The sequence below is a fragment of the Passer montanus genome, unplaced genomic scaffold, assembly GCF_014805655.1.
Source record: "Passer montanus isolate IOZ18808 unplaced genomic scaffold, ASM1480565v1 scaffold16, whole genome shotgun sequence".
NCBI classification, from domain to species: domain Eukaryota; kingdom Metazoa; phylum Chordata; class Aves; order Passeriformes; family Passeridae; genus Passer; species Passer montanus.
The window spans coordinates 8,339,285-8,354,300 of record NW_024363160.1 but is presented as its reverse complement, the minus strand read 5'-3'; the positions used below and the strand labels follow the sequence as shown (position 1 = coordinate 8,354,300).

General features: G+C 36.1%; 1 protein-coding gene across 6 annotated transcripts in view; it reads right to left on the bottom strand.

The window, feature by feature from the left end:
• Window positions 1-15,016, bottom strand: part of ASPH (aspartate beta-hydroxylase) — a 114,834-nt gene that overhangs the window by 29,750 nt on the left and 70,068 nt on the right. For all 6 annotated transcript variants that reach the window (XM_039702986.1, XM_039702987.1, XM_039702989.1 and 3 more), the window contains 4 exons: window positions 9,057-9,145; window positions 6,922-7,008; window positions 3,710-3,860; window positions 2,543-2,679 (listed from right to left, as the gene is read on the bottom strand). In XM_039702986.1, coding sequence (XP_039558920.1) covers window positions 2,543-2,679; window positions 3,710-3,860; window positions 6,922-7,008; window positions 9,057-9,145 — 464 coding nt within the window. The remainder of the gene's footprint in view (window positions 1-2,542; window positions 2,680-3,709; window positions 3,861-6,921; window positions 7,009-9,056; window positions 9,146-15,016) is intronic.

Below are 15,016 nucleotides of genomic sequence, written 5' to 3'. Positions count from 1 at the left end.
GGATTCCCTGGGCTTCTATTCAATTCCTTGGAGATGATGCAAGCTCAGGTTAGTTGGTCTGGCTAGTCTGGTTCTCTACATGATCCCATGTAGAGAACAGTGCCTGTGATGGGTCTGGTTGCATGTGCTCATGCTTAACACAGATCAGTGACACTGAATGGAGATTGAAATGCTACAGCAGGAAGTAAAGATTTTTCCCATGAATCTAGCAGCTTCCCAGGAAATGGGAAATTTGGAGTTTAAGTTCCTCTGCAGAGAAGAGTGTTTAACTACTTGGGAGTTTTCCTGAGCAGCAGAAGTAAGTACCACATACACAGGAATTTAGACAACCATGTGTAAGGCTAGAGGGAAATCAACAAAAAGCTGAGATTTTAAGTTGAATGAGGGGTATGATCTCTTGAGAATGTGTACTGAAATCTAAGATGCCAGTGCTTTCTGCATTAAAGAACACTTGAGTAAAATGCACAAACATCCTTACACTGGGAAACAGAACACAGGATTCATAAATATTGGAGGCATCTACTTTGCAGCAATGAGTTCACGCTCTTGTCTGTGCTCTCTTAACATTTTTGTATCAAAAGATTACACAAGTGAGAAGGAATTAGTCACACTGCAGAAGTTTCCCAGCTTTTTAAAAAATCATGGCAAGAGAAAGACGTCTCCTTGAGGCTCTCAGAACCACTCTTCATTCTGCCCCTTTCTCTACCATGCAGAGAACCTGAGTAACTATGGTACGAGCTCAAAACAAAGCACTTTCTAAATATGCCTTGCAACAGCTGAGCAAAACATTCCAGAGCAGGCCATGTAGCCCCTAAGCAATCTTCCAAAAATCATGCAAGAAGCCTTCAGCAGAACCAAGAACTAAAGAAGGTACGCATGAGATTCTCCCTGTTTCTTTGGGTATTCTTTCTTAAAATCCTTAGTGTAAACTTATCCTGAATTACAACCAAAAAATTACATTATTGTGCTGGAATTCAGCCTGAGTAATATCTAAAATATGGACAAACCCACCATAATTTTTTTTAAAAATTAATCCAAATCCTTAAAAAAATTATTTGTCCTCCTTTTACAATGATAGAACATCACTGTGCTCTATTCTATTTCAGTGTTAGTGAACTGCAAAACACAGTAATTACACTGGATAAAGAAGAATGGAAAACAATATGTTAAAAGCACACCAGTTGCATACCTATTCTTAATCAGAACCCTATGTATTTCTTCTGAAGTATATAACACTCAGTATCAAAGTAATTATATAGCAAATTAATGACCTTCCCCCAAGTATAAAAATCCCTGTGATTATTGAGAAATTCTAACACTTATGTTGCTTGCAAAAAAACACTGAATAATTGCATGGAAAATCTTGCCCAAAAGGAGTATGTTTCTGTTTTCTCAAACTCCTTGCAGCTTGAGTAGCAGGTTTGTTTAATAAATTCTATCTTTAAAAGCCAGTATTTCCAATCCTCTGAGAAATTCTTACAGCGAACCAAAAGTTATTGGACAGAAATGTTTTATGGAAGGACCTAAAAAGTAGCCAAAGCAGAAAAGCAAACATTATTCCGGCAACATCTAAGACTACCAGAGGAGCTTGAGAAAAAAAAATGGTATTTCTAGTGTTTGGCTTCTGCTTCCAACCATGTGGTTGAACGTCCTCCTTCTCTTTGAGAAGCTATCAGAGATGAGAATCTCTTCAGCCTCCCAGATGTGGGGGATGGAAAATCGAGCCTTTATTCTCAGGAGGTGGCACTAATCCTGCTGATCCCTTTCCAGCCTCCACAACCAGACAATTAGCAAGCCTGTCCTACACAAGCACCACCCGTGTGCCAACATCAACAGGACCATTCCTGGTCAGGTGTGATGATTTGTGCTCTACCAATGATGTCAGACTCCACATCTGTCAGACAGTTTCCAGATGTTAACAGGGTTTCTAGATCACAGGAGCAGAGTGGCCTTTCCTGGCTGTGAAGTTTCCTCAGCCAGATAATCACAGTGTAAGACAGAAATATAAATCCTATGAATTGCCCACACTACAAACATCATGGAAAAAACCAGATTTTTAAGCTGCTTATAAAAAGATGAAAAAACTAAGGTAAAACAGCTTTGTGAGATCTGATCTACTTGATTACATGGTTTGAAATGTTCCTGTAAAGAAACTGGCTTACTTCTGCTTTCCTTGTGTTGACGATTGGTTATCATTTTTTATAGTATGCATTACGTATTACATGTAACATACAACACACCTAGATGTGTTGTCAATATATTCCAGACCTGACTGCCAGATGACAGAAGATTTTTTATTATTAAGAATATGGAAATGACCTGTACTTTTCTGTCAATGAAGAAAAACTTAGCATGACAGTACCAGAAAATATAAATTAAAATTAGAAGATAACTGCACTAGAAAAAAAATTGTATCTGTATTAACCCTTCAAAAATCTCACATGTGACATGTTTAACAACTAAAAAAGTTAAAATCAATCAATCTTCCAAATTGACATACGAATGTAAATAATAATTTTCCTTGGCTGGAATGGAAACTCACCTCTTCATATACTTTCTTAGCATTGCTGTTATCTCCTATCAAGAGGTAACCAACACCAAGGTCATTCTTGAATGAAGTCTCACTGGGAAACAGCTGAACTAATTTCTGTAGAGTAACCAGGGAACCCCTCATGCGACCTGATTTGATTGAACAAGACTTAATTACAAGTGCAGATATAAGAAATGGTAGCAAGATGTTTACACAACATCTAAGGAAACACAAATTAGAGGCAAGTGATCTACTTTCACTGACAATCAAGGAGAACCTGGAAAAACTCGTGCAGACAGGAGCACATGCAGCTGCCTGGCTGTCACTGTGGGTGTACCAGGAATATCTCAGAGAATCACTGCAATCACACAGTGTTATGGCAGCCTCTTGTGGAGAAACCTTCACAGTGCAGAAATAACATTATTTAAGCTTTTGTTGCTATCTCATATACAGACAGCAAAGCACTGGACAAAACAAAGTAAACATATATTAATAAACTACTTACATATTAAGTAAATTCAATTAATTTCTAGTTTTAAGTAGTAGTTCCACTCTACTTCTGTTATGAAGATTATCATTTATCATGTGCTTAAAATTAAGTATTTTCCTTGACATCCTAAATGAGGTCATGCTAAAGAAAAGCAGGAACAAACCAACTTGATATTAAAAATCCAACCCATAGGAACACAACTCCCGATTTTGCCTCATATTCTAACCATCGCTTCTCATACATCACAGAATTGAGATCTAAACCTAGAATCTAAACCTAAATCTTGGGGCTGTTCTCCCCGTGTTCAACTCCATTCTTCTCTTTGTTTATTGAAAGTTTATTCTGAGTCTGTTTACTCTGCTTATGCCAGTAATTTCCTCTTGATTTTCTTCAGCTTCAGTAGAAAAAGAAAAGTTTCTTCCTTGACTGGCAATAAAAATTTTTGACTACCTATCATCATAGCTTCTCATAGCATCTGCTGTAGCATTCTACAGGCACTATTATTCTAAGTTATAGACACTAGTTCCCTAGGAAAAAATCTAAGAAATAAAAATGGCTTTCATTTAAGATACTAGGAAGACAACTATAGCCAAAATTTCAATGGAATTGTAACCTTAAAATCCTTAGTGATATCTTGAAATCCTCACTCAGACAACTTCTGTAATTTTTATATCATCCTCAAAACTTACCAAGGAACTGCTGCCTGTCTGCTTCTCGCTTCAAGCTCAGTTTTATCAGGTCTGAAGGGACATTTGGCAGACTAACCACCTCATCATAAGTGTTGATAGCTTGTTGCAGCATCTCATTGCTTCTCATTTTCTCAGCTAAGTCATCTTCAGACTAGAAAGAATAACCATTATTAGGATACCTAATAATCCATTAGTCTTAAAACCAACTATTTTCTTACCAGGCAAACTATGCAATTGTTATAATATGGATTCTGCTTTATAGGAAAGCAAACTGGAATTACCCTTTAATTTTGTTACCTACAAACTATTTGAAAGGAGAAGCAGTAGAAAATTTGAACGTAAAACATACATTAACACAGATTTTTGATTAATATTCGTAGAATTCATGATTTCTGCTTTCAAAAGCAGATGAAGCAATCTGTTTTAATAACACAGAAGAAATGCAAAATTTTGCCTTGGGACTATTTGTATACTAAGCCTTACTTTTAAAGCAATACACAGGTCAAAACACGCCAACAAACATTTTTATCTATTTGACACATTTATTTACAAAATGCAAAATGAATTGCAAAATGAATTAGCACTTGCCTTTTGCCTTCCATATTTTGATAGAATGTGTACCCTAGAACTCCTTCAAAACTTAAATTTGTTCATCAAATTCAGAAGCAGACCAAAGGATATATGAGCTCTCTACAGTGAAATTACAGCTTCAGTGAATCTAACAGAAGCTACGACTGATCTCACCTGTGGTAAGGCATGTTCATACTTTGCTTCCATAGCTAAAAAAGACTATGTCTCAAGTGCAGAATTTTTAAAGGCTTACTTTCAATTGCTTATATAAATGCATGCATTTTCACATGTTTAATGCATTCTTTTCAAATACTTCTATATTTATTGGCTTATGTTCTTCCTTAAGACAAGAGCTATGGCAGACGTATCACAAGCATGATGGTGCAGAATCTGTTGTTGCTCTATTTAAATTCACTGTTGCATCAAAAACACACATTAAATGAAATTGCTTCAACTGTGTTATCTCTATATGTTATAACAAGTATCTGAAATATTGTTGCACTTGAGTTGCTTTAAAACTTAGTATTGGAAATACCAAAAAATGTGGTTACTCAGCCAAACAGTTCATCAAGCAGCTTTCAGAGACAACTTCAGAAATCAGTTTTAAGCAATAACTTATTTTTTCTGATGTAAGGAAATTCACTAGGAAATTTATTTCTTCTTTTTTCAAAGGAATTGCAGGGCGAAGAATATTACAGATATATAAAAAAAGAAGCAAAAATTGTCAGCATAAAATCTGCATAACTCCACCAGTAGAAACCATATAAGGAGGGTAAAAAGCTATCTACTGTTCTTTCCAGTTTTTGTAAAGATGTTAATTAGTTCTGTAGAGTATCATTTTATCTGGCTCAAGTGTAATTCAGAGAGCAAATAAAGAACTACTCATATTTCTGAAAAACATACTAACAATGAAATATTTTGTAGTTTTTTTGGGAAAACCATTGCCTTTTAAAGCCATTAAAGGATCCAGAAAAAAATCAATCCTCATATCTTATTAAAAATTGAATCTACAAAATAAGCATGTAATGCTGGTTGATGCTTCAAAGAAAAGGAAAAATATACTTTTGTGTTGAATTCTTGACCCTCTTTAGCTCTAACCTTCAAGGCCTTTAACCTTATGCTTTGCAGTTTTACTTTTAGTGATGAGAAAAAGCAAATTTAAATGAATTTTTTTTGTATGAATACACATTTAAAAATAATACTGTGTTACAATGCAAATCTTAAGACTAACTCATCTATCTGAAGCCTATGGTTTTCCTATTCCTTCAAACAGCTTAAACTTACACATACTGGGTTCAATAAAACTGCCATTGATTATATCAATATGACCGTTCAGTAAAATGACGAGTATGAACCTTCAAAGGCTACAGAAAATGAATTTATCATTGTTTTTACACACTCTCAGGAAATGCACCTAATTATTTCCTCAGATCTTGGTATGTATTGACCTTTCATGGATTACTAAAGTAGTAGTAGGCAACTACAAATTGCTGTAAATGGACAAATGAAGCTGGGTCACTGAGATGGGAATTCCGAATGAGAATAAATTTCACAACTGGCTGCAGTGATCTGCCCTTCTCCCTAAAGCAACAGAGGAGGAAGGAAGCATATTCTACTAGATATAATGAGTAGATTTGTAAAAACTGGTAAATATTAAAAGCATAACTTAACAGAGAGAAGTTCATCATCTGTATGAACAAAGTGGTCTCCTACTGTAAATGGCAAAGAGTTCAGCAAAGTGTTACCACAGAGAGCACTGAAGCATTTGGTCTGCTCTGTATCAAGTGCTTGTGTGATAGATTTTTGGATAATCACAGATTTGGTTTTAGCATGACTATTATTAACCAAGAGGAAACTGGTTGTGACTCCAAGCTCCCCATCAATTGTCTAACAGCACCATTCCTTCCTGCAGTGAGGGCTTCACTTTTTTATCCTGATTAACATGAGTTCAAGGAGTTTTTTATTACTCCTCGTGTAGCAGGATTATCCTACTATTATTCCCTTTGGAGACATCTCAACACAGCCTAAAAGTATTATAAATGCAGAGATTATTTTCTGATGCCTTCTGGGTTTTGGTTGGTTTTCCTAGGTTTTTTTTTTTTTTTGAAGGGAAACACCTGAAACATAACTCACTCTACAAGTAAAGTTAATTAAGCCTCACTGCCTGAGAATTTGTGTTCTTTATTCTTTAACACTTTCTCTATAAAATCTCCAAATCCTCTTCTCTATTCCCACTAGAGCAACAAGCTGCATTTATCCCAGGCTGACAGACATGTTGATTTCCCAGCTACAGCAAATAGTATGTAACAGGTAGGTTCCGCCTGTTGTTCCTGCACTGGGTATTAGTTGGTATTTATCTCTTGCCATTCATCTGACAGCTCTCCTGAGATCTACAGGATGTATCTTTTTTTTTGTTGTTATTTATAGTACTTCCCACTGAAGTTCCACAAAAGCTGCCAAAACAACTGGGGCAGGACAGCTGACTGAAGAGATACATATGACAGATCACATGGTTCTTTTTTTTATCTAGAAAAGCAGCATAAATTTATAAATTAATTCTAAATAGTGTTTATAACTCTATTGGTAAAACAAAATGTTTATTTCAGCTTTTTTCAACACCTATCACTTTTTTTCCTAAGTACCTGTGCTTTCCCATATCTTGCTCGAGGACTTTGTGGATATCGATTCACTAATGCTTCAAAGGCCCTTAGAGCTTCTTCAACTTTTCCCTGAAAAGCAGAGATATTTATCAGCAACTCTATCTAATAAAAATGCCGAAGGATGCAGGATCTAATAACACATTAGTTTTACAATTAAAGAACAAACACAAAGCAATGCAAACTGAATCAACAGCTTTCACTCATACTTTTGTTGGGAGTGCCTTTTTAAGAGGAATTGTCATTATTTATGAAACAATGTAATCTAATTTCCATGGTGAAAATTAATAACTTGGTTTTTCATACTTTACTCACTTTCCGTTGTTCACTGGATAAAATGCTGAGATGAAAATAACCTGTCTGTATAGAAAAGTAAATACCCTACTGCTAATAACCAATTCTGGATGAAAAATAATAGAGAACAGGAAGAAAATTCTGGAGACAGGTGGAAATTTTCCCTCTGCATACCTGTCATGATGAACAGCACCATAACTACAGTTCTAAGGAAAATATTGTAGATTCAATCACAGTGTATGTCTGTTTCCTTCAAGTTCTTTGCATGACAACATCCCTCAGGACATGTCACTCAAGTCCAAATGGAACTGTGGTATTCTCCTGATGGATTGATCCTGTGATGGGCATTGACTAGCAGGTACAGATGGAAGTTGAGAAGAACCAGCCCCACTGTGAAAGAGGTGCTAAGCACTGCTTGGCAACATTTGGCAATAGACCTGGCTGCCACTTCCACCTCATTACAGCTTTATAAATATGAGTTATATGTGTATGAATTATACACAACTGCCCTACTGTCTTAAAATATTATACACATCTGATTTGCTCCTAAATTTATCCTGATTCCTACATGACATGAATGACTATCTGTAACTTATCAAGAAATACAAGAGGAAAAGAGAGTCAACAAGCTGACCCTACAGATTCATCAAATGTGTCTATTACACCTTTTTCTGATTAACCAATTGCTTAATTAACAAGAAGCATGAAAATTTCTTTTGTTTTTGTATTCTAACATGTAAAGAAGGCTTCTAGTGTGGAACATCAGCAGTAGCAGCCAGAGGTTAGCTCTACCTATGCAAGAGCCCTTCGGTCCCATCACAGACCTACCAGAACTCTGGGGCTGCATAGATGGCAAGATAAAGTCAAAACTGCACAATGTGTCCTGAAAATCAAGAATAATTCTGCACCTGCAATGACCAAATTAGTTTTTATTTTACTGTACTGAAAATATTATATCTCACTGCTCATTTACCTCAAATCTACGGTACAGCAAAGACCTGCAGTTGTTCCTTAAGTGCTAGAACTGCCTGTGAGTCTAGAACTGTCTTCTTTAACAAGAAATACATTCAAAAGATTTGAAGGCTCTCATTTTTAACAGCCACAGTCTTGCATCAGTATTTAATCTCACATCTGGAAAAGGGACATCTTTGCAAAGGTATTCTTTTCTGAAATATTCAAATGAAAGTATAAAATTGGAAGCTATAAGGGGAAATTACTGAAGAGCTTGGGGGATTTTTGGTTTGTTTTTCATGGTCACATTATTAAATTCAGAACTACCCAAACTGAATGATTGATGTTAAGGTCTTGCTGCCCCTGGTGAGAAGCAGGAACATCTGTTTCATCCTCTAAGCAGCTGTACAGCAGCCTAGACACTCCCAGGACTCAGAATCTCAACCAAAACAACACCTACTTCAGTGATCCGTACCTAACACTCAAAAGGAAAGATCCCTGAACACTCACTGAAAGATCCCTGCTAATACACACAGAGTTACCTGGTAGCACTTGACCTCAGTAGTCAACTGGACAAGGGTGATAGGACAGAACTAACCCTGTTTGATGTGATCCATTTAAGCAGAAATTCAATGATGAAGCTACATATATTCAAGGTTAACAAACACATATGAACAGACATACACTTATGACTTTAAAAAAATTAATGCAAACTATCCAGCCAAAATTAAACTTGAAGGACAAATATGCGCTGAGTATTTCAAAAGTTAATTTCACAAAAAGTTATCTAAAATTCATTCTCCGTTTTTACAAGTATTTAATTTATTGATTTTTGTCCACTGCATACAATTCTGAGTGAAACATTCAAAACTTACTTTTTTACGTAGTTTTTCTGCAGCATCTAGTTCAGCTTTAATGGTCTTATCAAACTTGTTTAAGAGCTTTGGCTTCTTCTTCTTTTTAGCTAGAAGATTGAACAAACAGACAGTTCATTACTTCTTTCGTATTTCAATTGCCTGAAGTAACACTTAGCTAGGGACTGTGCTGGCAAAGTGCATCATTTTCAAGTAAGGCAGTTTCAAATTACACTGAAAAGAAACTGATTTCTTACTTATTACAATCATAAACTCCTATATGAAAAAGCAAACTTCAGTCATTCAAATTGAGTAACTTGGCAGTTAAGTTTAGAATAAAGCATTTTTCATCACATTACAGTCAAGGATTTTTTATTCCAAATGGTTCAACTGATGTGGAAGAGCAAAGGGAACTGTTATTTTTCCACATTCATACAGTATCATGAAAAATATGATCATCATGGCACACTAGTCATTTCTAAAAGTTGTGAGTATGTGCTTTGCAGAGGAATTACTGAGGCAGCATCTGGAGTGCTGTGTGCAGTTCTGGGCTCCTCAGGACAAGAGAGACATGGAGCTCCTGGAGTGGATCCAGTGGAGGGCAATAAAGACAGATGATTAAGGGACTGGAATGTCTCTTTTATGGGAAAGGCTGAGGGAGTTGGGCCTGTTCAGCCTAAGGAGAGACGACTGAGAGGGGACCTCATCAATGTGTATAAATATCTTAAAAGTTGGTGACGAGTATGGAGTCAGGCTCTTCTCAGTGCTGCCAAGCAATAGGACAAGAGGCAACAGGCAGAAACTGATGCATGGGAAATTCCACCTGAACATGAGGAAGAACATGAGAACTCTTTCACTGTGCAGATCACCAAGCACTGGAAGAGATTGCCCAGAGAGGTTGTGGAGTCTCCATCACTGGAGATATTCCAGAACTGTCTGGATGCAATCTTGTGTCCTGTGCTTGTGCCTGTGCTTGAACAGGAAGGTTGAACCAAATGACACACTGTGGTCTCTTCAAACCTCACCCATTCTCTGATTAGAACAGTTCAAAGAAATCATAGTTACTCAGATTAGGAGGGACTTGAAAAGTCAAGTATTTGAACTTCCTGATGAAAACAAATTCAACACTGAAATGTTGGGTTAAGACTCCTTCAAGAGATCAGCTTAGTTTCTACAGCTTAGTAAGCTATCACACAGCAGCAGAGCAGCAGCAGTATGCAGAAAATCAGCCTTGAAATAAATTGTGTAAAGTAAACTGCATTTGAAGAAAATTTAAGTAAATGGTGTCAATTTAAACAGCCATTTACTTCATAGTCGCTTACTCTTAAACAATGTCTACCTGGTTACAGTAAGACTGCTTAGTCATTAAAAAAATGCAAGTATGCTACTGAAAGGATATGACAGCAGGTAACTGGTTTCCTCCACATTTGCTACAGCTTAACTCTGCACTTGCACTTCATTAAAATAAAAGATTCCACCTTTTCTGACACAAGTAGAGGAAATACATATTGTCTGATAGAACTACTAGTTATGTATATCTGTAATTAGTAGCACATCTTTTTTGCTTTAATTATGCAATGCTGTTTTTTCACCCCTCTGTGGAAAGTGGGTCATTAATAGCAGAAAAATAAGTAAAATTACTATTTTCTTTGTAGAAGTTTAAATAGGGAATGCTGTAACTGGTATATGTAAAGTTTAAATCAAAGGTCCTACAGCGTAACACCATCTGATGCAATGCTGTAGCAAGTATTTTGGATAACAAGTTATAGTAACTAGCCACGTTTTACTCTGCTTCCCAAGTCCTCAGGTGCACTGTTCAGGAATGACAAGAGCTACCACATGCTAGTGGAAGCTGTGCTTGTGATTCACTAAATGACACTGTCTCTCTGAGACTCTGATCCTACAGAGAGTTTTAGGCAGGTAAATCACATTGTTTGTGTCAAACCTCAGAGAAAGACCAATGCCTTGGGTTGTGCTAAACCAATACTAAGTCCATCCAATCATTAGAGGATGTCATAACTTCTGATGTCTGAACTTCTTCTGTATAAAATGAAAAATAACTACCCTTGGCTACTTTTGTTTCTTTCTGTGTGAGACTTTTACTGTTCTTTTCAATGCTGAACTCAGACAGCTCTGTGTGGAGTTTTTCTTATACTACCCCTTTTAAACTCTTCTGCAGTGTTGGTATGCACAGCTGAATAGATGCCATTGCTTTTCAGGAGCAGGAAGAGAACAGAATTTAAGCTGTCTTACTAAATTCCATGTTTTTAATTCACAAAGGTTGTAAAAAGCTTTAAATATTAAAAAATGTATTAAGATTTATAAACAAAAGGTACTACAGCAGCAATACACTAGTATTCTTAAATCTCTGTTGATTCCTCTTATAATAGTACAGACTGCAACTTTTCATGACATTAGCTACCAAAACAAACATTAGCTACCACAAAACAAAACTGTCTGACATTTAGGAGTTTACTCCTTTTACAAGATAAACTCACAAATAGCATAATTTCATACGTTGGTTTTGCTTCTATAAACACTTTCAAGTTTTTTATTGTAACCTGATTTGAAATCAAACATTTATACTGAAGCACACAGTAATGTTCTTAAGGGATGCAGTTGTCATGGAACTGCACTGACTAAAGAGAAGTGTGGCATTTTTCTTGATAAAACAGATGTTTTTAATGCCTTTTCTTTATTCTCCATACATGATGTAGGAGAAATGCTTTCCAATCTGTTGCTGATCACAGTCTTTCTCTGTCTTAATTTACTATCCTCCATTTTATAGGAAAGCAATGTCTTTACTGTCTTTTCATGCATTTAATGATTAAGGAGCACAGCACTGGCTCTCTTCCAAGTAAAATCCAGTAAGATTCACATAAACAGCTCTTATTTCAAGTGTAAGGATCCTTCCACTCCAAACCTTCAGTCCACAGTGACTGAGATGTGTGAAGTTTCTCACATAATATCATTTGACCCGAAAAGAACAACAAATAACATGCAAAAGGTTTCTTGGGTTTTGTCTTTGTTTTTTTCTTTTTAAAAAACATGCCAGCTCAGGTTTTTAAGAAACCGTTGCTATTTCTGAGACCTGGCTTGCTTAACAGGAGGAGTGGAAGAACCCAGAAACATCAACCCAAGGAACCAATGAAAGCAAGTGACCTTGAGGACTTTTTAGGTTCATTTTGCTCTTAGTTGCCATGTGAAACTGTCCTTTGCTGTTAGCAAGAAAACTGAGGCATGTCAGTTCTTCTGGGTAGAGTATCTGGGGACCTTCCAATGGGATATTGCCACCAAACACTTGGTTTAGTTTATGTTCTCTAAGTAACGTAAACAACTAAAATGTGAGTTCTCAATTCTTACGGCATGAATGAAAATCTTTATTTAAGGTTGGCGAGCTACACAGGAACTCTTATTTCAGTGAGGCAGGACAGCTATCTGTCAGCTTTTTAGCTTTGAGCATTGATGGAAAGACAGAGTCATTTGGTCCTTCTCAAACTCAGTAAGCATGGCAACAGTGAGGTTCCTTTGAGGCAAAGGAAAGAAGCTTTCCCGCCCACCAGGAAACTCCCACTGCCTGTGGGACACTCTCTACAGTTCATTTAAGTTTACAAAGACATGAGAAACAGCTCAGGAAAAAAAAAAAAGTAAATTAAAAAAGTAAATTAAAATCTTACAAGTCTGTGGCACAAAGATACACTATGTTCCCTTTCATATCCAACTTGGGTGATGTGTTGGAAGAACCTATTTACCACCCTCCATTATAAAAAAAAAAGCACTATCTTCCTATTTTCAGTAGATTATATATCAGCCCTAGACCAGCAGGAGATCAATATAAAAAGCTGGAAAGGAGTTGTTAACATAAATATTATTCATCTGCTAGGCACCAATATAACACAGTAAACATTATATAACGAGCAATCATTCTCATCTCCCATTCTATTCCTATGTTAAAGGATTCACCAGGGAGCTTTCAGCGTAACCATCAAGCATTCCTCTATATTAACCAGATAGCCTGCTATCTCCCTGCAGGGGTATTTTAATAAATTATCCATTGCCTCCTTCTAGTGCAATAATCCTTTAGCAGATGTGTCCCAATATATTAAATTCAATGATACAAAGAAGTTAACTTATCTATTTTCAAAGGAAAATATATGTAATTTTTCTTCAATGACAAATTTTACCATGACACTGAAGTCGTGCATGATCACACAACTGCTTGGTCGGTTTGTGGTCCAAATCAGGTTGAGCATTAAAATGGTAATAATCCTTTTACTTATCATACTGTGGGCTTTCAAGAATACTACTGAGGATTTTCAATAACAGCCTTGGAGAATAGGCATTCTATCTAGGACTGCTGTCATAAGATTCCTGAAGACTTCCTTAGAGAAAAGTTTCCACTGAAAAAGCAGCAAGCTAGGAAGAAGTGTTACAAGAAACTCTATGCTAGTTCTTGTGCTGGAGACAAAATAATTACCAGTGATGACAAGCAATCTCATATCTCATTTATCAAGATACAGAATTAAAAAAAAAAAAATAGAAGTAGCAATGTATTACACAAAATGTACAGTAAACTTAACAGCCTGTCATATAATCCAATGAAATTTGATAAACTATTTCATATAGCTGCTTTGGTAAATGAAAACTAAAATACCAGGCATATTTTGGTTTTATGTTGAAAATAACTTTGTCATCACCAAAGACAGTGACAGTGTTACTTCTACAAGGGACAGAGAAATTCCTTTTGTATAATAATGAACACACTGCTAGATACTCTTCAGACCAGAAGAGAATCACATCAAAATTAAGGAAAAGTAACCAAATTAGTAAACACAATTGAATCACTCTTGAAGACTGGTTTAAAAATATTTTGCCTTTAACTGAGTGGGGAGGGGAGCAACAATAGGTAAGAACAAAGGGTAAAAAGGCAGTAATAAAGAGTTTGCCATAGGAAGACAGGTACACACTACTCTGTAAAACATAGCTACAGAGATGAAAAGAATAAATTATTTTCTGTATCATCATAGTTAGGATAAGGAAGAGAAGGCTTAAAATGGCTATAACAGATAATTTGGCTTGAACATCTGGAACTACTGTCTCTGAGCAAGCACAGCGGAACAGGCTGCTGAGGGGAACTGTGGAATTCTTGTTACTGAAAATTCTGTTTATATGAAATAACAAGATGAGTAAGCATCTGCCAAGAGCAATGAACACAGCTGATAAGGCCTTTGGTCAACTAAAGAGACAAAGTAACCTTTAGGCGTCACTTAGTCATATGTTCACAATTTCTGTAATATACTATTATATGTCAATGTGCTTTAGTGCCAACACTGTAATTGCATAAGTAACTTTCACTCTCTCATTTGAAGTCCTCACAGGAGCTCACTGTGCCAGTCATCACTGTACCTGAGATTCCTCCTAGCCCAATATCAGCAATAGAGAATATTGAAACGCCAAAAATTTTCCCAATGTAAAATTTCACCTCAGTGCTATAATTTCAGAAAAGCCATAAATGATTAAAAACACTGCCTTGTGATAGAAAGCAATCTCAATTCCCACTGCTCTTATTAGCATTTTCTGTAAAAAATAAAATACTAATAACATTCAAAGAATCAAGTTCTGTAAATCTTCACCTGAAGCAGATCATTTTACCTTAAGAAACCATCCAAACAGCATCAGAAAGGCAATTTTGCAAACTGTTGATTTAATCACAAAATTATATTCCTTGATACTTCATAACTATTAATGTGAAAAGCTGCCTGAAGATATAATAATCAAGGAATTAAAACTTTCTAGTATTTCTAGACAAATGTCCTCATATGATCAAATGTCTGCAAATTCTTGTGTAACTGAGCAGAACCCAAGGCTGGAAATTGGTATAAAACATCAAGTAGACAATTACGTTAAGGCAGTTACATGGATAACAAAGAAAACAAAAAGAGATAACTAGTACATGGCAAAAAAAATTATTATATATAGCC